This window comes from Arachis hypogaea, chromosome 3, assembly GCF_003086295.3.
Source record: "Arachis hypogaea cultivar Tifrunner chromosome 3, arahy.Tifrunner.gnm2.J5K5, whole genome shotgun sequence".
Taxonomy (NCBI): Eukaryota; Viridiplantae; Streptophyta; class Magnoliopsida; order Fabales; family Fabaceae; genus Arachis; species Arachis hypogaea.
In genome coordinates this window covers 2,184,658-2,210,876 of record NC_092038.1, presented here as the reverse complement: position 1 = coordinate 2,210,876, position 26,219 = coordinate 2,184,658, and the positions used below count along the sequence as shown (strand labels likewise).

Genomic DNA, 26,219 nt, shown 5'->3' with positions numbered 1-26,219 from the left:
TAAAATTAAAACAAAATACAAAATGGTTAAAAAAATTATTATTCATGAAATATTTTTGCGAATAAAAATTATATTAAAAATATTAGTAAATAATATTACTTTTATCAAAACTCACTTTTTTTTGTGAAAGCAAACTCACTTTACATGTTAGTACATGTCAACTTATTATGGTTACCTCTACTTAAATGAAAATGATAAAAACATCTTTTTATGAAGATGTTTTGTTTAAAAGTGTGATTTGTTTATTTAACCACACCTTAAACAAATACAACACTTTTATAAATATCAAAATTTAACCATACAATTCATCATCTAAGGATCAAAAGAGAATATTTTCATATGAAGACAATTATAAAGTTTTCATTGTAGTATCCACCTCTTTGATAAGGATATTAACCTTTAAAATCTAAAGTTGAAATTGAGACATATTCAAACGATAAAGGCTATATATACAGTTTTAAAATTTTTCAAAAATTTATGACTTATTTTTTATTAATTAAATAAATTTTAACTCTTAATTTGTTATATTTTATATCAATAATTCACATTTAAAAAGATAACATAATAATGAAGTTAATTATTTTTTTGGAAAAAAGTATAAAAGCTAAAAAATGAAGACCTGGGAACTTTATTTGTTACCTGACTTTTTTTTTTTCAAAGAATGTTGTACATTCTTTGTTTTTCCCAATACCCATTAGCATTTGCTATGCCTCAACTTTTAGACGCTCTACTGAGCAAAAAACGAAAAAAACTTTTAGACGCTCTGCTGCATTTCAGCCTAGGATTAAAATTCTCAAACACAAGGCAATGTGAATTCCAACACTTTTTGTAATGCAGTAATTCCTATCTAGTTATACTATGGTCCGTGCACGGTGCACCTAATTCTCTAAAGCATAGAAGAAAATGTTCTGAATATTCAGCTCACTGAAATTAAATAATCTATACAGATAATATAGCATATAAAACTGCAATCAAGGTCGCGAAAAGTTACAAAGCAAAATAATTTAGCCAACACACAAGGTGAGTTGACCACAAAAACAGGGCCTCGGCCCAAAAGAAGAAAAGAACCCAAGATATTGAATTCTGGGGAGTAATAATCATTATATGGTGCTTTACAACACTAAGGCACTCATTTGTTTTAAAAGCATTAAATTGAACCTAACTAATCTCACATATTGAACAGGATTTACCCGGGAAGGTTTGATCAGCAATAGGATTCAATCCTCGTTCAACTTGGTTCTTTCCTGCCTGTAACAACTTCCCACTGTGGTGAACTTTGCAATAAAAGAATTGATTACACATTATTTTTTTTAATAATTTATTATTACCTTCTAAACTTCAAATTGCTCATGTCATTTTACTTTAAGCATACTCAGGATTGAGTGCCAATGCCTCTCTGTAGATCATCTCTTTTATTTGTTCTTCATCCAACTGCTGTTGCTCAAAGTCAAATGAGAATGGCTCCATGCAGACAGGTTCGTCGGCTATATCATGCAGCTTTTCAAGATATGGATGGGCCAGTGCTTCTTCAACTGCCAGTTTTCAAACAAAAAGAGATGAAATTTAGCACAATTTTATTCAATACAAGAAACTCTGCTGTTGCTACACCAGTGAGTTGCCTCCAGGTTTGTTCTAAAATCCATAGCTAATGCAACGCCCACAAATGTTCAAATAAGGCAATACATTTCTTTGCACGGTTACATAAACATAGACAAAAGGATATTGAGAAAGTTACCTGTAATTCTTTTAGTTGGATCAATTGTCAACATTTTATCAACAAGATCAATGGCCAAGGGATGAACATGGGGGAAGATCCTAGCTAAAGGTTGGCGAGCATATTGAGGAAGTTGTCGGATGTATCTTCTCGCATCCTCACTTTTCACTAACCCAAGGTCTGCCTCAGTTGGAGTGCCAAGAAGCTACAGAAAAGTAGAAGTGTAAGCACTATGCAAAGATTCAGCGGACTTACTCTCGACAGTTTTATGATTATCAGATTATATGAGCTACTAAAAAGATGTTCTTGAAACTTTGTACATTGTTTCTTTTCAACTAACCTCTGTCAATAGGCGCATCTGATGCACGTGATCCTTCCCTGGGAGGAGAGGCTTTTTATTCATGAGTTCCATAAAGATGCAACCAACAGACCAAACATCAATTGCAGAAGTGTAATCAGACGAGTTCAACAGCAGTTCAGGAGCCCTGTACCACCTTGTGACAACATACTCTGTCATGAAATCATTTTCTAAAGTTGGCCGCGCAAGACCAAAATCAATAATCTTCAAGTCACAATTTGCATTCAGCAACAGATTGCTTGGTTTCAAATCTCTATGAATTATGTTTGCAGAATGTATGTACTTCAGCCCACGAAGAATCTGATACAAGAAGTACTGCAAGCACAACAGCATATAATCATCAGTAAAACCGGGGGGAGAAAAAAAAGCTCCAGTGCCAAAATGCAGAAAATCATAGTAAAAAAATTGTGAGCATTCACCTGGCAGTGTTCCTCCGACAGGCCCTGATTTGAGCGAATAATGTGATGAAGATCAGTATCCATGAGCTCCGTTGCAATATAGACATCATTAAACTCTCTACGAAGGGGTGGAGGAATAACATCTCTTAAGCCAATCACCTGTTTTTACAAACAAAATATTTTATTTAATCAGGCTTTGATAAAATGATAAAATATTAAAATCTTATCAGCATGAACAAGAGCAACCATTTTCAGGAAGTAAAATGTTACGATCTACATGAATTTATAATGGAACCTAGTACGAGTAGCAACTCATATGCCTTCCGCATATCAGGGATATCAGGTAACTGTCATCAATTATGCTTGGCTCTATTAAATGATTGCGTTTTATCCATCAAACGTGTGGTCACATGTATCTTACGGCCATTTATGTTGCCGCTTGAACAAACTTAAGACAGCAAGAATCAATTGAATTTATAGCATATACCATACATAATAAGAATCACAGAAAATCATTTTACTCAAATTGATGTTATAAGTTGCAAAGATTCAAGCAAATAATCAAATAAGTCAAAAGAGTCAACATCTCAACTAAGCTTAAAATAAAGAACAATGCTCGTAACGATACAAAGATTTATAGTATGGAAGTGCATGGAGCAGCGGATAACAAATCGTGGTGGCATTTCGCAACTGATCAAAATAAGTTGAAAGTTATGAACAGATGGAAGCTGTTTTTCACACTGCAAAAGTTCGTTCCACTTATCATTTTTCTCTAAAAATAATATCGCGCCAAAAAAATCGCTATAAAATTCACACTGCTAAGTGTCTTTGTAACTTTTCTCTAAAAATCATAAGCTATCACTCTGGAAAAAAATGTATATATAACAAGTGGCTACAAATTCAGAGAGATAAGCGTCACTGTATACGATATCCAAACTATATTAAACTCGAGAAAGGACAGACGACTCACGTTTTCATGATCCAGATGCCTCAGGAGCTTAATCTCACGGAGTGTGCGCTTCGCATCCATGTGATTATCGAACGCGTTCGCTATCTTCTTAACAGCAACCAGCTCATTAGTCTCAGTATTCAACACCGAGCTTCAAAAATCATAACAAACACAAAATTCAGCTTAATCAGTGTCTTAATCTACTACAAAAACAAAACTAACCAAAACCTAAAAAAAAAAAAATCGAAGTAAAAATTCTCGCAATCATCATCTTCGAACAATTCAGCTCCGATTTGAACAGCAACACATAAACACACAGATTTTCACAAAAACTCACAGAAAAACTACCGCGATTTCAAAAGCGAAAAGAAATCAAAACGACGATTCAACTCAAGAGTAACATGAAAATCAAGAAGAAGAAGCAGAAGTAAGTAGTTACCAAACGATTCCGTAAGCTCCACGACCGATAGGCATGATCGGAGGACGGTACTTAGCGGTGACCTCAAAGAGGTTACCGAAGATGTTGTACTGAATGAACTGTCCACCGTGAGTCGGAACCGCCGGAAAATCCGCGGCACCGTTTGGATTAACGCCGGCCATCGGTGTTTTCTACTTTCTCTCTCTAAACGGAGACTTTTAGTTTCTCTCTCTCTCTCTCTAGAAACCGTTGAGAGGGACGAAGGAAGGTTAGTGTGTTGAAGAAGAATTTAAATATAAAGAAATAATTGGGAATTTATATAAGAGGAAGAGTTACGAGTGAGTGTGTGAGTGTTCGTTTTGCGTGGTCTACTCTACTCGGTTGGGTAAGCACGTTTTAGTTTTCGAGTTACACTTTCACCTTCGAAGCAGGTGTAAGGAAGAAGGTGCGAAAACGCGCGAGCGTAGAAAAATTAACAAAGTCAAATAAAATTCGGTGTTAAATTTATCTTTAATTTGAATTTCTTGTCAATATAAGAATAAAAATTTAGAGAAATTTTTTAGTAAGAAATTTTTAAGATTTTTTATTATTATTTAATTAATATAAATATTAAATTATTTTTAATAAATAAATTTTATTAATTTATGTGTATAAATTATAAAAAAATATAAATACAAACTGTATTAATTTATATGTACAAATTCTGATAAATATAAATATAAATTATATATTTTTTGTGTACAAATTTTTTATACACATGAGTGAAATTATTGTCAACCAAATGTTGAGAAAAAATAATAATATTTATTGATTATATAGTATTATTTTAAAAAATTTGTATATATTTATCTAAATTTATATATATGACATCATACCTATTATTTTAAAGTGGTTACGAATTCTAATATATAATTAAATGAGGATTTAAATTTTTTTTTTATTTTATTTATGTAATGTGTAGATAATATAAGTAAATAGAATAGTTTTTATAAATATACTCTGATTACTCTCTTAAGAATACACGGTAATATGTGTAAAATCTATCAATAATTGAAGATAGTTATCTTCATGATACAGACAAGTTAATTTAAGAACTACGAAGAGTTTTATTTAATAATTATGTAAATTCACGAGGAGAATTTCCTTAATTGTGTGAAAAGTACAATACTATTTTGCCCTCCTTGTTGCGTTTAAAAATGAGAGGGGGATCTTTATTTTCTATTTGCTAAATTCAAGAAATGAGTTGTAGATTTGAATATATAATGTATATATATTAACAATAAATTATGAAGGACGCGTTTGGAGCTGAATCCAACGGCTCAGATTGTAGCCGCCTCTAATCCACGGTCCCATATCATTCAATTATTTCAACTGTCATCAATGCCTGCTTGCATTTGTTTATGTGATTTGTGATTTGTGTAAGCTTTTGGCCTTTGCTCGTTGATTGGAGCATACAATAATTTAAATTTGATTAAAGATAATAAGAACAATATCCTAATCCAGAAAAATAACAGATAATATTAAGTCAAAAGCGTTTGTCTACTGTATGCATTATTTGACTGACAACTATGTCAATTATAAATTTAAAAGTTGACAGGAACTATTTTTGACGAGAGAAAAAATAATGAATTTTTTTAGTTGATACGTCACAAGCAAGTGTATTTATTTAAGCTTCAACTGTATATAATTTTGTAGTTTTCAGATAAGAGTGATCATTAGGAGGATAAATTGGCACATTCGCATAAGCTATATTTTAAGAAATTACAAATAAAGGTGAAAAGAATCCTGAATTTTTTTTAATTGTTTTGGCTGTATTTTAAAATTTAACTATTACTTAATCGGTAGGAAATTACTGATTATCCGACAACTGTTAATAAACTAAACGGTTTAGATTTACATTAGAATTTCTGAATTTGAAATACTTTTATTAAAATTTAGTTAATATTTAATTATTAAAAGAAAGTGTATAATTTTATATTATTAAATATAATTTTACATTATTAAAAATATTAATAATAATTAATTAGTTATTATAAATTATAAAATATATTGATCTTTTAACATTACTATTAAAATTTTTTGGATGATTAGTAAACTTTTTCCCATTTTTTAGATTTTGTTATTTCCAAATTTTTAAGAAATTATTAATTTTAGTTGTTAAAATTATCATGAATTATATAAATTAATGCAGTATGTACAAAATACAAACCGATTTAAAATTTAATATAGAAACAATTAATAATAATGTTACAAAATTAGCTAAGAATATCCAATCAATTTATTATACTTCTCAATGCATGTGTGGACATAAGCATGGAATTAATGTTTCTAGCATTAAAGTATGGATAAGTATGATTTTTGTCGTTCGTAATTAATATTGAGATTTTCGTTTCTAAATTTTGCTTTTTTATGAATTTTTATCTTATTAATTTTTGTTGGTTGTTTCGTTTGATTTTCGTCCGACATTTAAAATGTAATAATGAAACAATTAATAATATTACAAAATTAGATAATAATATCCAAGCAATTCATTATACTTACCAATTTATTACCAACAGATCCAAAAATATTATCATGGAAAGACCAATAACATATATAATATTAAAAAGTTATACAAAAAATTATAAAATATAAAATATATTACAAAAATATATCGATAGAGAATATATTTTAAAATACAAAAAATATATACGTAAGTAGTAAGATTCATAAAATTAATCGATAATAGAATTTGCGTAAAATTTTTCAGTAATTTTTTTTCAATATAATTAAAAGATAATTAGTAAGAAATTTATCTTTTATTTTATTTCTAAGTTATTCTTCAGCTGAAAAATATCTCTCAGTTGTAGTAGTTAAAATAAAAAGAATTAATACCAAATGAATAAAAGAGAACACTCACAAGAAGAAAAAAAATCCACTTTATAAGATTTGAAAAATTTTATTTAATAAAAAATATTAGTAATAATATCTTTTCAGACTTTTTTTAATATTGTTACTTACTTTTTAGATATTAGAAATCATTAATATTTAGGTTAGACTAGACTTTTGTTTATATTAGATTAAATACTAAATAAATTTTTAAAAAAATTAAATCGTACTTAATAACTTATTACTATTAATTTTTTAAAAAAAATTGGGGGACCGAGGCCTCCACCCACCCCGTATGTCCGTCCCTGCAATCCATGATTAATGTTTTTAGCATTTAAGTATGGATTTTTGTCGTTCATAATTAATGTTGAAATTTTTGTTTCTAATTTCTTTCTTTACTAATTAGGGATGGCAATTTCTTCGGCAAGGTGGGTATCGGTGAGAATTTATTTATTGGGAATAGATTTTGGGTCATTTTTTATTTGTAGGAGACAAAAACGAAAACCCGCAAAACAAACGGGACAGAGCAGAAAATAGGATTTTCGTTTTTTAGAGACCTGTATAATTTTCATATATTAAAAATGTCGAAAATACTCCTTTTATATATATATATATATATATATATATATATATATATATATATAGATTAGTTAGTTGTAACCCTAAATTCCTAACTCCCATCTTCTGTACCTTCACTGTCTTCAGATTCTCCCTCTCTCTTTCTCCCTCTTCTCTCGCCAGACCGCTATCCTCCTCCACTCTCATCGTCGTGCACCAAACCGCCACCCACGTCTCTTCTCACTGCTTCCACCTCTTACTCACAAGGTCGTTGCGAGGAGCTTGAAGCGTCGTTGTTTTTGTTTTCGTCCTCGCATCTTCATCTTCGTCTTTATCTTCGGGAGAGGCAGAATCGTTGCAAAGAGCTTGAAGCATCGCCGCCTTCTTCTTCAGGAGAGGCAGAACATTGCGTGGAGATTGAAATGTTGCCATCTTCGACTTCGGCAGAGGCAAAGGTATCCTTCGCCATTGCCACCTTCGTCTTCAACAAAGACAATCCGGTCTTTATCGCTGTCTCTATCTTCGGCTAAGGTTTTTTTTTCTAAAACAGGTTATTTTATTTTATTTTTCTTCTTTTTAAAAATTAATTTATTTACTAGTATAAATAAATACCGTTTTATTTTTTTTCAAAAAATATACTTTAGTTTTGATGAAGGTGAGGTGGTCTGTAGAAGATTTGTTGGATTTTGATGGTTGATGCTTGGTTTTTGTGGTAAATAGTTTTAAGATTAGTTTGAATTTTGTTTATGGATTAATTATGGCCGGATGCAAATGGGTGTTTGATGTGACTGGTGAATTAATTTGGTATGTAGTTATGCTTGGCTGAATTGGATTTTAAGTTGGATGAATGAATATAAAAGTTTTTATGATTTGGATATTTTTTTGTGTTTAATTGATTTGGTTTGGGTATGATTTGTGAATTTAGATTGAATGTTGCTGGTGATTAGGATTTTGAATGTAATTGTAATTGTAATGGATTTATTTTAGTTTTCTAAAGAATCTACAAAGATCCCAATCTCCCGCGGATATGAGATTTCCGTTACATGTCGCAAGGACGGGGCGGGAATGAGTGTAAAATTCGTGAAATTAGTAAATAATTAGCCAATAAATTAACTATTCATTCAAGAGATTAGAAATATGAATTTAATAATTTTATGAGATAGAACTAATTAAAATAAGAATTTTGACACTAATTTTAAAGAATTTGGTCAAAAATTAGGTCGAACGATCCGAAACAAGCGAACCGTGCCCATAATGGGCCCAAGGCTCAGTCCAACCCCTTACATATGAAGAGCATCAGCTCTTCTTCTTCCCAAAGCAGTGAAAAACGCTGAAGCTTGCATGAGGAGAAGCCAAAAACACCAAAACCTTTAATCTAATTTCAAATTCACTTAACTTTCAATCCGGAGCTTCGATCGCCACACCGTTTGCGGCCACGCGACTGCAACGTCGAGCTCTACAAAGCCAGTACTCAATTAGGTAAGAAAGTCATTTTTCAGTTTCAATTTTCTCTCTCCTAATTTTGAAATTATTTGGGTTTAGTGGTGAGGAATTGTGTAATTTCGGTGTTTAAGATCAAATTAGCTTGGTGGACTTGTCGGATCTTGTCCCAATTTTCCGTTGGTAAGGTGAGAAGTCTTTAACCATTGTAAAATTTTGTATATAGCATATCCTATATTGATTTAGTGGTGTTTATATGATATTAGATTGAATTTTATATATATATATATATTGGTGGAAAATTCATGGAGTTGGAAGCTTGAGTTTTGGACTTGGTAGCTGAATTTTCTGTTTGGAGAAGTTTGGAACCTTGGGTTTTGTGGAAAGGTGGTCAATTGTGACGTTCCGAGTTTTACAAAGAATCGACCAAGGTATGGTTTTGGTTTCTCGTATTTAATATATAATATTTTATGAAAACTTAGGTTAGATGACTAGAGAATAAGTTGAATATGTGTTTGGAGCATGTTTAATAACTTTAGTTGTCAATGTATGTTAAAATGATGAGGTATGGTTAGATTGATAATTCATTGTTGTGAATGCGGTTGGTGTTGGTAAAATAGATTGATGAATGATGAATTTGATGCTAATGGATGAAGATTATGAATGTGAACATATGAATGTTGATAAATTGATAATTGTGTTTGTATATTTGAGAACTTGTGGAATGAAGTAGTTTAAAATTGAGACATGATTGGTTGTGATTGAATATGGAGCTATGTTGAGTGTGTTTGGAGTCATTTTGAAATGTAGGACTTTGGTTTCGGAAAAGAAAATTGGTGAAAAAGATGTTTAGAAATCTTTGGTAAAAACTTGGTTTTTGACTAAACTTGGACAGTCCATAACTTGGCTTCTGGGCCTTCGATTTTTTTCAAACTTATTTTATAACAAAATTGAGTCCGTAAAGTTTACTCCATTTGAAGAACGGATGAAAAATACTTTAAAACAAAAAAGTTATGCGCATTGAAAATTCATAGTGTAAAATTAAAATTCTGTAGCATTTAGCATTTTACCACTCTGCATATTTTACGTACGCGACCACCTACACGCAACGTGACCAACCCTTTCGGGTTGGACATCTCGCGTACGCAAGCAAGGTGCATGCTACGCGAGAAAAAAAAATACGCCCACACGTACGCGTGACCCCTAAAATCAGCAAAGTGAATTTTGTGTTTTAAAATATAATTTTAAACCTCTAAACCTCTATTTTTACTCTTTTAGACCCTAAAGATTAGTTTTAAGTATAGTGACAAGATTAATCTATGAAAAGGGAGGTTACTTGGAAGTGAAAAAAAGGTTTGAAAGGATAAAAATTATGGTTGGGGAAGTGTAGAGTTGATGATGACGTATGATTAATGAATTGAAAATAGTGAGGTTTGACTTATGATGTAACTAAATTAAGGGGTGAATGTTGAGATTGGCGATGACTGAATATGGTCGGAATGGTCAAGATGACAAGGTTCGTGGTGGTTTACCGTTTGCCCAATGTCGAGATGTAGGTGAGGTTCGTGGTGGTGTATCGCCCACGTGTTTTTAAAAGAGAATGTTGTGTGGGATTCGTGGTAGTGAACCGCCCACATGTTTTTAAAAGAGATGTTGTATGGGGTTCGTGGTGGTGTACCACTCACATGTTTTTAAAAGAGAATGTTATGTGTGGTTCGTGGTGGTTTACCGCCCACGTGTGTGTGTTGTTTTCCAATTGAAGATCTTGCGAGGTTTGTGGTGGTGTACTACTCGCAATGGTGGGGTTCGTGGTAGTGTACCACTCACCGATTTTCAAGAGGACAATATTCGGGTTAGCTGCCAGATGTGTCAGGTTTTGGCAAAGTAACCGACACGTGAGCTCACGGCCAGTAGAAAAGGCATGCATCATAGCATTTATGTGGCTTGTTTGGTTTTGCATTACTTGGGTTTGCTTATTTGAATATCTATGCTTATTTTCTATATTTGAATATCTACTTGTGTTTGCCTTGTCTGCTTTGTTTGTCTATGCATCGGTGTTTTGGAGGATCGAAAAAAAATTGATGAACCTAGGGACTTAAGTTAGAAATTGAGATAGAATCTATAATATTTAGATACCTCACCCTATCTATGGTTTTCAATGTTAGTTTTAAGTTTGAATCTTTTGTTGGAAGTTCTAGGATTGCTTCTGGTTTTTCCGAGACCTTATATCTTATGTATGCGGCACCACTATCATGCTGAGAACCTCTGATTCTCATTTTATACGTGTTGTTGTTTTCCAGATGTAGGTTGAAAAGCACCACATTGTGTATTCTGGAGGGGGATATCTCCACCCGTTGGAGACCCATTGCCATCCCTACTACTAATTCTTACTTGTTGTTTCATTTTGTTTTTGTTTTTAATATGGAGTTTTGATTAAATTTATATCGATCAAACTTATATTAACGATCTCAATAGGAATTAATATAACTCCTTTAAAAGGTTTTTACCCGAGATTTATCAATCAAATATCGATAGAATAAAAAATTACAATTTTTGTATTATAAATAAGCAATATAATTATTTCACTTGTTCGACTTCGACAGGTGGTATCGAAACGAGCTTGCATCAAAATCTCAAGTATCGGAGAGCAGATACGACTCTTCTAAAAAAGAGTGAGCTCGACCCAAAAATTACTTAATTGATGTCAAGGCAATCTATGTCGAAAATACTAGTGGTAAACTTTATGATAAATAACAAAGGAATAAATAATTAAATGGACAAAGACGATAAAAGCACCAAATATTGATTTAATAAATAAATAACAAAATTCAAAGAAATTAAATAAAACTGAACCAAATAAGCAAAAGAAAACAAGTTACAAATTAATTTCTAACACTCACATGCACTTGCACTCTATATTCTTTCGTTGCGTCGCGGAGACTGGAAATTTGATGAGCTTATGTGATGATCTAGTGTTCTTGATTTAAGTCTCCGAACTCTTTTGAATTTCTACTATTTATAGATCATGGAAATAGACTTGCCATAGAACATGTTTATCCACTATCTTACTTCCTCTTTTTTCTTAACCATGACTTTGCCTTGATCATGAAAAATCTTGACTCCCAAATTCTGACATCCACATCTTCTTTAGTCTTTAAAACTCCACGTTTCTTCAACTTGCCCCTCAAATTTTATATTCATGTCCTCCACTCAACTTGAATGTCGAATAGCAAGTCTTGATGATAAAAAAAAGAAATAACTATCCTTTCAATCCCAAAGCTATTTGTATTATCTTTTTTTGACTTCGACTTACCTATTTCTACTTCTGTAATCGAAATACTGTTTTTATAGTCGAAATTATTGATAGTTAAAAAAATCAAATTTTTTACCAACAATAATATAAACAGATGTTTAATTATGAATAGAAACAAAAATTAGAATCAAGCACAAATTTAAAATGAGAATGAACGAAAGAAAAGAGAAGAAAACATTAAAATATTAAAAAATATAACCGACAATTGACAAATACATAACAAAATTTAAAAGTGAAAGAATAGAAAGGACCTCAACTAAAACTGGAAATAAAATACATAAATTAAACAAATCAACTTTTAATATTTACATGTACTTACATTTCATAATTTTTTGTAGCGTCAATATAACTGAAAATTTACATAATTTTTAGTGTGATTTTGTGTTGTTGAATAGAAGTCCCTTCTAAAATTTTTCTCATCCTATTCATAGAGAAAATTGAGAAGCTTTTTCTTAACCGTTTTATAAGATCTTCCACATTCTTTCTTTCACTTGCTCTTTAAAGATATATACCCACATTTTTGAGAGTTAACTAATTCACCCCACATTCATAACAGTTTATACATTAGGAATAACTTTAAATTTAAGCGCACGTTAATTGTGACTCTTTACGCATATCTTCGACTGTCATGATCTTTACACATTAACAATTTTGCTAAACGCTTTGTTTAACTTTCGACTCTCACCATTAACACCCTTCATCGTTATCAACATTTCACAAAATATGATATATATTTTGGCTCAGCAATATCTCGATCAACTCTTCTATTTCTTTGACTTCACTCTTTAGTATCATCATTTTATCAATCATCATATTTACTTTGACTTCTTATGCTTGATTTCTAAATATTGTGGTAACGGAATAATCATTGAAGTCGATTGATACACTTCTCTGGTCGAGATTTATTTTATACTAACATTGGTATTGGAAAATCTCCACAAGGATAATAGTCTGTCTTTTAAATAGTCATATAGATAAAAAAAATTTAGTTAAAAATGAGATTCAAATCTAAAATCTCTAAATAAGGATAAATAAATTATGTTATTTGAATTATAGTTCGATTACAATCATATAATTAATTTGCCTAAATAATAATGAAACATTTCATCTAAAATCTCATAATTTATCAAATTTGTATGGAGATTAAAAATTTGTCATAAGATGTCATTAGAGAGGAAGAAGATGATGAGCTCGGAAAACTTCCATATGACAATGAAAATAATGGAAGAAGTAATCTAACATAAATAGCGCATTTAAATCTCAAAAAATGCTATGTGAAAAAAAAATTAAATTAATTATTATATATTTTTTATATAAATATATGTATTATTTAATTATTTTTAATATATATTTTATATTTTATATTTTAGTATATATTCTATAGATATAGTGGCTGATTTATTTGTATATCTCTAATATGATTATTTAACTTTAATGTCATATTAATATTGGACATTTTTAACATCGAAGTCATTTAATTGAGTTATAATTTTAGATTAAACAATAATTTATAATAAAGATAATATACTTGTTGCAAACAATTAAATTAAATTAATCGAATGATCAACTTAATTATTCATTTAAAAATATCCAAAATTTAAATTTTATTTTATGAATGCAACAATCATTAATGACTAATAACTTAATTATGCTATGATTTGTTCTAACATATTCTCAATACTTTAAAAATTAAAACTGATACAATTTAAATTAAGATTTGGTAAAATTTTATTATGTTATCGTTATTCAATTAAGGATTATAAGATTTCGTATCACCATTTGGATCATTCTAATATTTCAAAAGTCAATAAAATTGTATTTGTTTGTTAAGATATAAACATAAATTGTTAAACACGGTGGTATATATTTACTATTTATTTGGTGAGACATGTAACAGCCGTCCTTCACCCTTTTTAGAAATAAAATTAAATTCGAAATTTAAAAATCAGTTAGGAGATGAGTTTAGAATTTTAAATTATGGATAAGAATTTAATAATCGTCCTTCTTTTGAATTTAAAATTATCTCAACCACTCTATCGCTGAAAGTATATAAATAGAGGTACACTAATAGGTAGAAGATCATCCCTCTCAAACATTAATCCTCTCCGTTCTCTCTCTACAAAAATATTGTGCAAACACAAGAGGCAAGCTCATAGGCAATAAAGAGGCGTTAAAAAAAAATGAAAATTATGCTTTTTAGTTTTTACTTTTATGTTTGGCATATATTATGCTCTATTATTATTTTTTACCATTTCAGTGTCTTATGGCATTAATTATCTTTTTCCTCTTTTTTATCCATATTAATCGTGTTTGCCCATTATGTTATTCATGTCTTCTTAAGTCATTAGTACATGTCTTCTTATAAGTTTTATTCAATTATTTAATATGCCATATTTTCATTATGTGCATTTATATGATCTTTTAGTTTATGCTATTATATTATTAATATTTCTTTAGGGTCGATAGTGCATACCCTTTTATAAGTTTTATTCAATTATTTAATATACCCTGTACTTTAATATGATCTTTCAATTTAAGACATTATGTTACTAATATCTCTTTAATTAGAGAGTACATGCATATACTGTGACATATAACTAGGATCTCATTATTTTACATGTCTTTTTTATCACCATATTTGTCAATCTTTTTGCATGATTTCTTCTTGTACGATTTTCTTCTTATGTATGCCTAAACAATTCTATTTGTAAATTGAATCGAAGAAATGATCATTCGATAAGGGAAGGTGACTTCAAAGACAATATATCGATATGATCCCTCGGTAAGGGAGGGTGATCGATTGAGATAATCCTTCGATACAGGAAAGTGATCGCCAAAATGTTTGGGATAAGAACCTTCGTAAGGAACGAGGATTCCTATTTTTATACCAGTTTGAGTTCAATACCTTCCATAAAAGCTACAAGTTAAGAAAGGAAAAGTCTAAAAGAAAGTTTGATTATAATATTTTTAAGATTATTTTCTTAAATTGTGATTATGTTGATGTTTCATAAGTTATTATCCTTTCTATTTGACTTGCCTATGTCAACATTATGTATTTTTCTTTTATACCTAATATATTTTAAGTTTTACAAGAAAGATTCATCATACATGTCATGCCATATGATTTTTAAATCCCACATATGGATTGGAATAGATATGGAAGTGTTACATAGCACTCCTACCGAAACTTTTTAAGTTCTCATCCCTTCTTTTTTTCATACTATCTCCAGAGAAACATGGCATAGTAGATGGATACGACGTAGCGCCTCGAGGATAACTTCTGAGTATGACCCCTCGAAGCACGCGTGGGTAGTTACAATCACTATTACCGTGCTCCAAACTATCTAGTTAGGTCAAGATTTCGTAGAAAGAGACCCCCAATTGTCTGTCGTACCTAGATACAAACACTTCAGCACTCAAGAAACAGTCACCAGATTTAAGATATACCACCTCGAGTGACCGTTTTTTGGGTGCTGAAGTGTTCGTATCTAGGAAGGTTATGACAGGCAGTTGGGGTCTTTTTTACGAAATCTCGACCTAAGTAGATAGTTTGGAGCACGGTAGTAGTGGTCGTAACTACCCATGCGTGCTTCGATGGGTCATACTCAAAAGTTGCTCTCGGGGGCGCTGCGTCATCTCCATCCGATGTGCCATGTTCCTCTTGAGATAGTATGAAAAAAAAGAAAGGATGATAACTTAAAAAGTCTCCGTAGAAATGCTATGTAACACCTCCATATCTATCCCCAACTCATATGCGGATTTAAAAATCATATGACATAGCATATATTATGAACCTTTCTTGTAAAACGTAAAACATAATAGGTATAAAAAAAGCACGTAATATTGACATAGGCAAGTCAAATAAAAAGGATAATAACTTAGAAACATCAACATAATCACAACTTAAGAAGATAATCATAAAAATATTATAATCAAACTTTCCTTTATACTTCTCCTTTCTTAACTTGTAGTTTTTATGGAATGTATTAAGCTCAAAATGGTATAAAAATGAGAGTCATCTCTTATCGAAGGTTCATCTCCATCGATCACTTTCTCTTGCCGATATCTTGTCTTTGGGGTCATCTTCCAAGGATCATTCCCTCAGTTTAATTTACAAATAGGGTTGTTTAGGCATATATAAAAAAAAATTATATAAGAAGAAATCATGCAAAAAAAATGGACAAATATAGTAACAAAAAGGACATGTGAAATAATAAAATCCTAGTTATATGGCATAGTATATGTATATACTCTCTAATTAAAGAGATATTAGTAACATAATGGCATAAATTGAAAGGTCATATTAAAATATAGAAGATATGACATATTAAATAATTGAATAAAACTTATAAAATAGTATGTACTCTTGACCCTAAAGAAATATTAATAATATAATGGCATAAACTAAAAGATTATATAAATGCACCTAATGAAAATAGAGCATATTAAATAATTGAATAAAACTTATAAGAAGGCATGTACTAATGACTTAAGAGAACATGAATAACATAATGGACAAACATGATCAATGTGGATAAATGAGAGGAAAAAGATAATTAATGTCATAAGACACCAAAACATGATAACATGCATAGATGGTAAAAATAATAATAGAGCATAATACATGACAAACATAAAAGTAAAAAGCATAATTCCCTACTCTTTTTCTAACGCCTCTTTATTGCCTAGGAGCTTGGCTCTTGTGTTTACACATGGAATATTTTCGTAAAGAGAGAAGGGTGATCTTCTACCTATTGGTGTACCCTTATTTATATACTTTCAGTGGTAGGGTAGTTGGGATAATTTTAAATTCAAAAGAATGACTGTTATTAAATTTCTATCTATAATTCAAAATTCTAAACCCATTTCCTAACTATTTTTAAATTTCGAATTTAATTTTGTTTCTAAAAAGGGTGAATGGCGGTTGTTATAAGACACGAATTTAAATAGATATACTGATACACAGATACATATAAAATATATGTATTTTTTTGTGACTAAACAAAAAGAAACAAAGAAAAAAAAAGATTATCCTATATCTCGTCAGCCAATCTGCCACAGCGTTAGCATCATGGGTAATCCATTCAAAATCCACAACCCAGGATCTTGATAGAAGCTCCTGTATCTTCTGAAAAATATCAACCACATCACAATTTAGCCCATTTGCTGGATTTTTTAAAATGTACAAAATGTCAACATTAAAATATATGTATTTAATGTTCTTTTTTAAAATTAAGACACGGAGACACAATATAATGAATATATAAAACACAAAATTTAATTTTTTTATCCTTAACTATTTTTGAAATTATCAATGCATAAGACCTAAAGAGTAAAATTAATATTTAATTTATCCATATGTATCACCAAACATATTATAAAATTTATGTATTTTTATATTTATGAATTTTTATGTATTTATATATGTGTCTATATATCTTAGAAACACTAACCAAAAATAGCCCAAAGTTACAAAATTTGTGTCAATCCCCATTCTTACTAAAGCTGGAAATTTTGAAAGTGGAAAACAAAATTGAAAAAAAAAAGCACGTGAGAAACACGTGTAAAGCAAAGTCAGGCAGCTAAAATTGGAAAGGCTCAGTCAACAAAACACCTCCAAGTGGTCTTGCTCTCAGCCTAACTTCACCAAAAGGATGATATAAATCATGAATGAAATTTTTATGTCAACGTTGATTCAATCCAGGACTTATTCCTCTAATTGAGTTGTGTAGTGACTAATTAATCGTGTTTTATTTTAAGTGGCAAATAATAGTCTTAAACCATATTTTAATTATATATTTGAAAAATGTTCAAGAAGTCCTATAAACTTTTCAACAAACACTAATTTCAAGTTCAACAAAGTAAGTACGTAACTACGTCTAAGAGAGATGGTCTTTGCATCTTTCTCAGGTTTCGAAAAACATGCTGAAATGTCTACGGTCTAAAAAACATTCTCATGTTAGAAAAAAGTTATAATTTTATACAAATATCCAATACTATAATATACTATTTCAATGAAATTATTTATTTTGGACAACCTCCTAAAAGTTGGTACAAAACTTTTCCTTTTACATAATTATTTTACAGATAATTATCCTAAAGAGTTTTACACTTTTATTGAGGATAGAAAATAATAGTGTACAAGAATAGTGCATAAAATTATATTGTTGTCTTTTTTTATATTGCTGTCTTTTTTGATTAGTTATTAGTGTCTTTTTTGATAAGTTTTGAACTTCAATAGTCACTAGCCAAGTTTGCTTTATATATATACATGACTAGTGACTATTGAAGTTCAAGACTTATCAAAAAAGACACTAGTAACTAATCAAGAAAGACATAGTCAGTGATTATTGAAGCTCAAGACTTATCAAGATGGACACTAGTAACTAATAAAGAAAGACAGCAATACAAAAAAAGACAACAATACAGTTTTACACACTATTCTTGTACATTATTACTCTCTATCTTTAATAACTTTGACCTTGAACCATTAAAAATAACAAAATTAATTCTCAATAATATAATTGCAAATGCAATGTAATAGCTATCAACAAGGGATATATATAATGCATGGAACCATCATAACTTTGAGAACATGGTAAATAGATGTTGGAACCATCAGAACTCATGGAATTTGTGCATTGAGGAGTTTCAGAATTCGGTTAAAGATTGGAACTCGATAATTTTTGGGAATATTCATCAAAAGAAATCCAAAATCTTGAGAAGACTTTAAGGGATAAGTAACCGTTTGAATACGGAAAATAATAGGTTTTTTGAGAAACTGTAAGAAAATTCTGGACCAAATACAAAGATATTTTAGTTTAAGAGGAGCTCTTTTGGTTTTAGAAATCACGATGCAAATGGATTAAATTCAGGAATCGAAACACTAAATTTTTTTATGGCACTACTATAGCTAGAAGAAGAAGAAACAAGATTATTTCCTTTTAAGATGATGAAAGTAATTGAGTTTTAAACAACATTGATCTGGAGCACATAGTTACTTCTTTTTATACTAATTTGTACTCTAATGACCTCCCGAATATTCCGTTTATCTTAAACAAAATTTTTCCCACTCTTTGTAATGATAAGTTGAATCAGATTGGAAGCAATTTTACTATTGTAGAGATAAAAGAATATCTGTTTAGTATTGGAAGTTTGAAAGTACCAGAAAAAAAGGTCTACTAGCGATTTTCTATCAAGAGCAATGGAATACTGTGGAAAATGACGTGTAGTAACTGGTGGAAAAAATTCTTGCAAATCCTGGGATTATTGGTGAGATAAATAATACGTTCATTATCTTTATTTCGAAAGTGAAACCAATTTATAGTCTGAAACAAATGCACCTTATTAGTCTATGTAATGTTTCTTATAAAATCATTACTAAAGCGTTAGCTAGGAGACTCAGAAGAGTTATGGATATATTAGTTCAACCTACCCAACGCAGCTTTGTTTCTGGAAAGTAGGATTCAGATAATATTATAATTACTCAGAAATTCTATGAGATTGAAGAAAAGAGTGAAAGGGTGGATGACAATTAAGATTGACTTGAAAAAAAACATATGATAGACTGAAGCGGAACTTTATTGAAGATATTCTGAAGGATATTAATTTGCCCTAACTTTCCATTAATCTTATTTCTAAATGCATCTCTATGACAAAGATGAGGGTTTTTTAGATCAGAAAAGTCTTAGACGAATTCTCTCCTACTCGAAACATTTGTTAGAATGATCCTTTATCGTCGTATTTTTTTCTCTTGTGTATAGAACGCCTCTTCCAATTTATTAGTGTCGCAGTGGAGTACAACTAGTGGAAGCCGATTTTCCTAAATCAAGGTGGCCCTAAACTTTTTTACTTATGCTTTGCGGATGATCTCATTCTGTTTTATCATCCTGTTTAGAGAGGCTAGTATGAAACAAGCAGAGGTTATTAAAAAAGTTATTGAAATCTTTTGCAACAGTTTAGGCTAAAAAGTAAATAATGATAAAATTCGCATTTTCTTTTCCTCCAATATGAGTCACAGAGTTAAGAAAGCGATTAGTAGAATGCTGCGGTTTACAAGAATAAATAATTTCGGAAAATATTTTAAAGTGCCTCTTCTACACTCGAAGGTTTCAAAAAATACTTATAAAGACATTATCAACAAGCTAATACCAGATTGAATAGCTAAAAAGCAAGAATATTATCTCTAGCCGGAAGGATTACTCTAATGAAATATGTCTTTACCTCTATTCCTACTTACTAAATGCAAACTCCTTTATTATCAATGTCTACGTGTAATATGATTGATCTTAATTGTAAGAAATTTTTTTGGGATGAGACGAAACAAATAAAAAAAAAAAAACTCATTTGGAGAAAAATAAAAAACCCAAGGGACTCTGGAAGGTTAGGAATTCGCCATGTGAAAAATCTATATGATAAAGATTGGATGGGACCTGAACGAAGATAAAAATAGTCTCTAAACAAAAGTGGTAACGATAATGTAAAAAAATAACAAAAAAAACTAATATAATTTAAATAAAATTATTTAAAAATTAATTTGATTAAAAAAATCATCAAAAAAATAAAAATAAAAAATAAGCGATCTTTCTTAAACCAAATTGACTATTATCCCTTGTTGTACACTTCGAACTTCTCAAGAAAAATATTCACCTTTGAAAAATTATATTCACAAAAAATAATCAAATGGTATATAGAACACTTCTACAGTAACCACTAACCAGAATTGAGCCCAAGAGAACTTGCATTCCATTGTGTGCAAAAGTCGAACAACAAATTACTTCTGAGGCAGTGATACTCACTCACTCGTGCGAGTATTTGACATCGATGCTTTCCTGAGGGTTCTTACATATCAAACTCCAACTTTTCCTGAATCAATAACCAACCAACCAACCAACCAGTACTTTTCTTCAATTTGACTGTAAGTTCTTTCTAGGTTTAGGGTTATTAATCCTTGCTCATTTTTCAATAATTGGGAAACGAGTTTTCTTGTATTATCGTTGATAATTTAGAAATGGATCTTTTCTTTTTAATTTATTATTATGCAATCCCTAATTCCCTTAGATAATTAGGTTGCTTGAATATGTAGCGTGTGCCCAACTTTGATCTGAAGAACTTGATGCCTAGGTTATTGTGTTAAAGAAAATGTTCACCAGATCCAGATGTATGCGAAAATGCCCAGCTGAAAAACTGATATTTGTGCATTTCCTTTTGTTGCATTTATCCGTGAAAAATGAAAACCTTTGTGGGCTGTTTGTGAGGTTTGATTTTGGAGGAGGCAAAAGAAAGTTGAGGGAAAGGGGAACTGGTTTGAAGATGTTTTGAATGTTTTATCACAAACTAGAGCAAGAAAATTTAAAATAGCAAAGTAGGTGATTGTTCATCTAACTAAGACATTGAACTTTCATTTTCATCAGATGAAGGGATCACCATCAGATGAGATGATTCTTAGCTACAACGATGTTGTGCTTCGGCGTTATGATCTAACCATCCTCAACGGTCCGTTTTATCTTAATGATCGAGTTATCGAGTTGTATTTCAGCTATCTTCCATCTTGTTATCCCTCTCAGGATACCCTGCTGGTTCCACCCTCCATTGCATTTTGGATCATGAAATGTCCTGTTGCTGAGGCTCTCAAAGATTTCATAGAGCCTCTTCATTTGTCTGATAAGGAACTGGTTATATTCCCCATCAACGATAACGAAGATGTTGGTAAAGCTGAAGGTGGGTCTCACTGGAGCCTACTTGCGTATTACAGGCGTGCTAACAAGTTTGTTCACCATGATAGTTGCAGAGGCATGAACTCAGCACCTGCTAAGCAACTCTATAGAGCTGTTGGTGGATACATGGGGCAATCCGGATTGGCATCTGAACCTAGCTTTTTGGAATGGACTGATTCACCCCAACAAGAGAATGGTTATGATTGTGGTTTGTATGTCATGGCCATAGCAAGAGTGATATGCAACTGGCATGTAAACTGCAAAAATATTGATTTAACGGAGCTGTGGTTCCCTGATGTGAAGGAACAGGTTACTCCAATTGCGGTTGCCGAGATGCGGGGTGAGATCTTGACCTTGGTTAAAAAGCTAATGGCAACAAATCAAAACTCTTGAATCTAAGTGGAGCATCCTCTAACTCAAGATTTAGAAGACATCTGCATAATTGTTTGATTTGATCATATTAATGGGAGTTGAGATAGCAGTAAATACTAATAATGTAGAACACATTTTGATGAGTTTCATGTCTGAAGCAACGTGTAAGTTGGCATAGCCTGTAAAGATTCCAAACAGCTTATCGATGTTGTTAATATAACATCTAAAGTTTTAGAACTATTCAAAGTTCAAACACATTTTTACCTTTTTACTCATCAACTCATACATTAATGCTACTGTCTAAGCAAAACAAACGGTCTATAGATATGCAACATTAGATGTCATATTTATTGCCATAAAAAGAAATTATAGTAACAGAAAGACAACACTATCCTACTTTGAATTATCGCAGTCCCATAATTGTTTATTTCTTTCTCTAATTCTTATGTCATATTTTAGCTTCTTTAGATCTATTGCAACCTATTGGATGAAAATGAAAAATCCAACATTCATGCATTACCCAGAAAGCTAACGAGTCCCCTCATTTGGGCAAGATATGATAATAAATTATATTTTTAATTAGTGTACTTAGCTGAAGTTTTGGATAATGAAGAACATTATGCTGTTAACTTTTATTTTCCAAGCTAATATATGAATGATAAAATGCTACGATTTGTTGTTTTAGCCCGAACTTCGCTGATGCAAAAATTCTTTACAAAAAACCACCATAGAACACCAAGTGTAACTTTCAAAGCGTAAACGAGGTTTATTAGCACACAGTTGATTTCTCCAAACCGTTGATTGCTTAATAAGTAAGCTAGGGAATTGCAAATAAATATAAAATATCCAAACTAGCACTTAATCTATTGAAACCTCTTGATAACCTCGCCAGCAAAAGTGTATAAGCCAGGTTTTTTCTAGTCAAATTAGTGTTTAATCATTTCATTTTAGAGATAATCTGAATACTTAACGTAACTTCAATGGACAAGCATGATCATTTTGAAACATCTGAGAGGAACTAATTGAGTTCGAAAGAGTATAAGCTATATTTGCATTTGAACCAACATGTAGGTATGCTTTAAACTAACACTATATCTCTAAGAACAAGAGATGCTAAAGCCAGGGAAGGCACGCCAAAACTGTTAGGAGCTTGTGCATCCAATGCTTGTGTATGTCTGCGTTTGAAGAAATGCAGACTTGGTGCATATTCATGAACATGATTAAACAATTTGAAGAACCCTACATCAACATCAGAAATTCAGAATGGAGCAAAAACATAACATTAAAAGTATCCTAATTCATCGAATAAAGCAAACCACAAAATAACATCCAGGAAAACTGTTCAGATAGATGGTGCTCACCCTTTCTGGATATTATTTACACTGTGCCAGTATCCATCGGATAACTCCCTAGAACTCGCAAGAACGTAGCAAACTCCTGTAAAAATATAGCAGTTTTTTAGAGCATCCGCTCATTAGATAATCCTGTGGATATGATTCATAAGCATTAAAGCATACATTCAGATGCCTCAGAGCATTTTGTGCCCTCGGATCAGCCATTGACGCTTCAAAATCAACATAAAAAAGATAATCAAAATACCTGTACAAAAAATATAACTTAGGATCATCACAAAAATCATAAAACCTTTTTCACTGATACAGTACTAGTTATGAATTGGAATAATTAATTTGAAGAAAGAAAATATTTAAATTAAAAAAGGAGCTGTAGTTATGGCATTCATACTTGGGTGACCCATTGCTATTATCATCAGCCATTCGCAGCGGCATGTTCCGCAAAGGACGGCTTTCAATCTGATAGAAAAACAAACAAATCTCATGATCAGAATTGTTTTAGACGTAAACTTGCAACTTCCATAACAAGCATCTGATGCCAATAAGAAAAACAAACCTTTGAAAGGTTGATTTGACGCAGAGCGAACACCGCAAGAGCCTTGAAAAGTATTCCCGGACCCTCTTCCAACGAAAAAACTATGCTTGTCTGAGAATTCAACACCACAATCAACAACTATACACAATATTTGATAAGTAGGCAGCCGTATAACAAATCAATTAGTTGTGAGGAGAAGTATGGTGCATTCAATGCAATTCAGCTATTTATTCTATTCGTCTGTACCTTAAATGGCCTATCTGTACCAGGAATTATAGGTTCTCGTGCTAACATTAGAAATCGGGTGACATTATCACAATCATCCTGAAAATACAAAACTGTGAGAGATGAAATCTAGTAATGTACATTAACATGAATGATTATCATGTTTGATAGAACAATGCAGCCATGGGTTCTGACCTGAATGTCTTGGGCAAGTATATTCAAGCCATAAATCTTTGCAGCAGCAGAACTAGCAACCGCTCCTGCATCTTTTACTCCATGCATGGCAATATACTATAATTTGTAACAATCTTAGGGTAAGTCACAATGATAACAAAGTCAACAATAGCAGCTTAATCGAATTTTCCATCCTAAAACCCAAGGTTCAATATCAATTCAAGTTGTTACTCTTCATAAGTTGATAAAAGTTGGTTAATTTTAAAAGTAGATCATGGAGTTGATCAAGACCAACTTATATGACTAAAGGTACACCTAGAACCATGAAAAGCATAAAATACTCTGATGCCTAAAGGGAAAGTAGTATATTTCCTACACACAAAAAAAGTGGGAATGGCTAAAATGTCTTGATAATTGAAACTCAGTAAATTAAGTGCAATTGTTGCTTAACTGAAAAACAAGGAATGATACCAGAAACCAGCTCCCATCATTCTATGCATACCTGCGCAGCACCAGCTGTATCATCGACTGCTTCTCTAACCAATCCCCACTTCGTCAGTGTGTGCTCACATTGTGCAAGAGCCTAAAACACAACCAATCTTAGATGAGTTTGTGACTGTCCAAACAAAGGTAGGATATAATAAGTTATAAACTTAGAAACAAACCTGTGGATGACTAAGAACACGCTTCAGATCCTCGAGTTTAACACCATGATTGGCCATCAGACAATGATGAACTGCATATTTCACTTCTCCCACTATATGCAACCTGTGCCTGAGTAGAAGGTCATAATTTCTGTGGATGCTCCCTCCTAGAGAATTCTCAATTGGCAAAACTGCTCTATCCACAAGCCACCTCTCAACTTTCTAGTGTAACATAAATAAGTGGTTCAAGAACTTGCGCTTAAATAAAAAAATCCACGACATCAAAGTACTCTTTATGTAACTAAGTTCTACAATGACAATCAATTTGGAATATCTTTCAATTTCTAATGTTATCATATTCCTACCAATGCAACAAATGAGGAAACTTGGAAAAAAGAGCAAAAATGAAAACAACATCATACTTGAAATGCATTCTCAAATTGTGGACATGGAACAGCTTCACAATTTGGGTAGGCCTTCTGTGCTGCTGATTCACTATAAGCACCAGGAACCCCCTGAAAAATAAAATAATTTATTCCCCCAATTAAACAGCTCCACCAAAATAAAATAAAAATGCAAATGCTAAATCCAATACTCAACAATTCAATTGAAAAGAATATATGAATTGAATATGAGACATGGAAGTAATACTACCTGATATGCAACTTGAAGACGTGGACCATCGGAAACTGAATCGGAGAGCTGAGTGGAAGTTAAAGGCCCTAATACAACAAATTAAATTAAATGAAAAAAAAAAGAAAAAAAATGAATTAACGAATGAATGGAGTGAGTGAGTTACGGGGAAGAGCAAATAGGTCAGCTTTATCGTTGAGATCGTTCTCCTTAAGCGAGGCGCGAAGAACGCACGCTAAACGGCACCGTTTTGGTGGGTGGAGTGTGAAGTTGAGGGTGATGGAGGAGTGCGCATGGGGTTGAGATGGCGGAGGAGAGAATGGACGGTGAGGATGCGATATGATCCGTGACGCCGCCATCGGACGATGATGGATTATTACAATTTACGGTCGCTAGGGAATCTGTTTTTGTTTGCTAGCCAAACTGGGGATTGAGTTTTCCGAAGAAGAATTTCGCGGTTTTGGGAATATATTATGGTCCAATTTCTAAACACTTCCAACGAATTGATTTCTTCAGTGTATTAAAATTATTTACACATAATTCAACACATCC

The 26,219-nt window shown here is 31.6% G+C and overlaps 3 protein-coding genes across 4 annotated transcripts; 1 reads left to right on the top strand and 2 right to left on the bottom strand.

Moving 5' to 3' along the window:
* Positions 1-925: 925 nt before the first annotated feature.
* LOC112786582 (mitogen-activated protein kinase 3) lies at positions 926-4,320 on the bottom strand. Of its 2 annotated transcripts, XM_025829962.3 has the most exons (7): positions 3,859-4,294; positions 3,441-3,570; positions 2,492-2,629; positions 2,055-2,387; positions 1,736-1,919; positions 1,329-1,532; positions 926-1,248 (listed from the first exon to the last, which is right to left on the bottom strand). In XM_025829962.3, the coding sequence occupies exons 1-6, from the start codon at positions 4,017-4,019 to the stop codon at positions 1,363-1,365; spliced, it is 1,116 nt and encodes a 371-aa protein (XP_025685747.1). In that variant the 5' UTR covers positions 4,020-4,294; the 3' UTR covers positions 926-1,248; positions 1,329-1,362. The 2 variants fall into 2 exon arrangements, with proteins under 2 accessions (XP_025685747.1, XP_025685740.1); XM_025829955.3 differs by having other exon boundaries at positions 926-1,532; positions 3,859-4,320.
* Positions 4,321-20,636: 16,316 nt separating this feature from the next.
* Positions 20,637-22,344, top strand: LOC112786573 (NEDD8-specific protease 1). The gene is made up of 2 exons (XM_025829946.3): positions 20,637-20,933; positions 21,430-22,344. The coding sequence occupies exon 2, from the start codon at positions 21,430-21,432 to the stop codon at positions 22,123-22,125; it is 696 nt and encodes a 231-aa protein (XP_025685731.1). The 5' UTR covers positions 20,637-20,933; the 3' UTR covers positions 22,126-22,344.
* Positions 22,345-23,015: 671 nt separating this feature from the next.
* LOC112786560 (arogenate dehydratase 2) lies at positions 23,016-26,219 on the bottom strand. Its single transcript, XM_025829940.3, has 12 exons — positions 25,834-26,219; positions 25,689-25,756; positions 25,457-25,549; positions 25,056-25,256; positions 24,893-24,973; positions 24,412-24,507; positions 24,238-24,315; positions 24,013-24,102; positions 23,848-23,915; positions 23,622-23,703; positions 23,466-23,541; positions 23,016-23,343 (listed from the first exon to the last, which is right to left on the bottom strand). Exons 1-11 carry the CDS (start codon positions 26,024-26,026, stop codon positions 23,482-23,484), a joined length of 1,110 nt encoding a protein of 369 aa, XP_025685725.1. The 5' UTR covers positions 26,027-26,219; the 3' UTR covers positions 23,016-23,343; positions 23,466-23,481.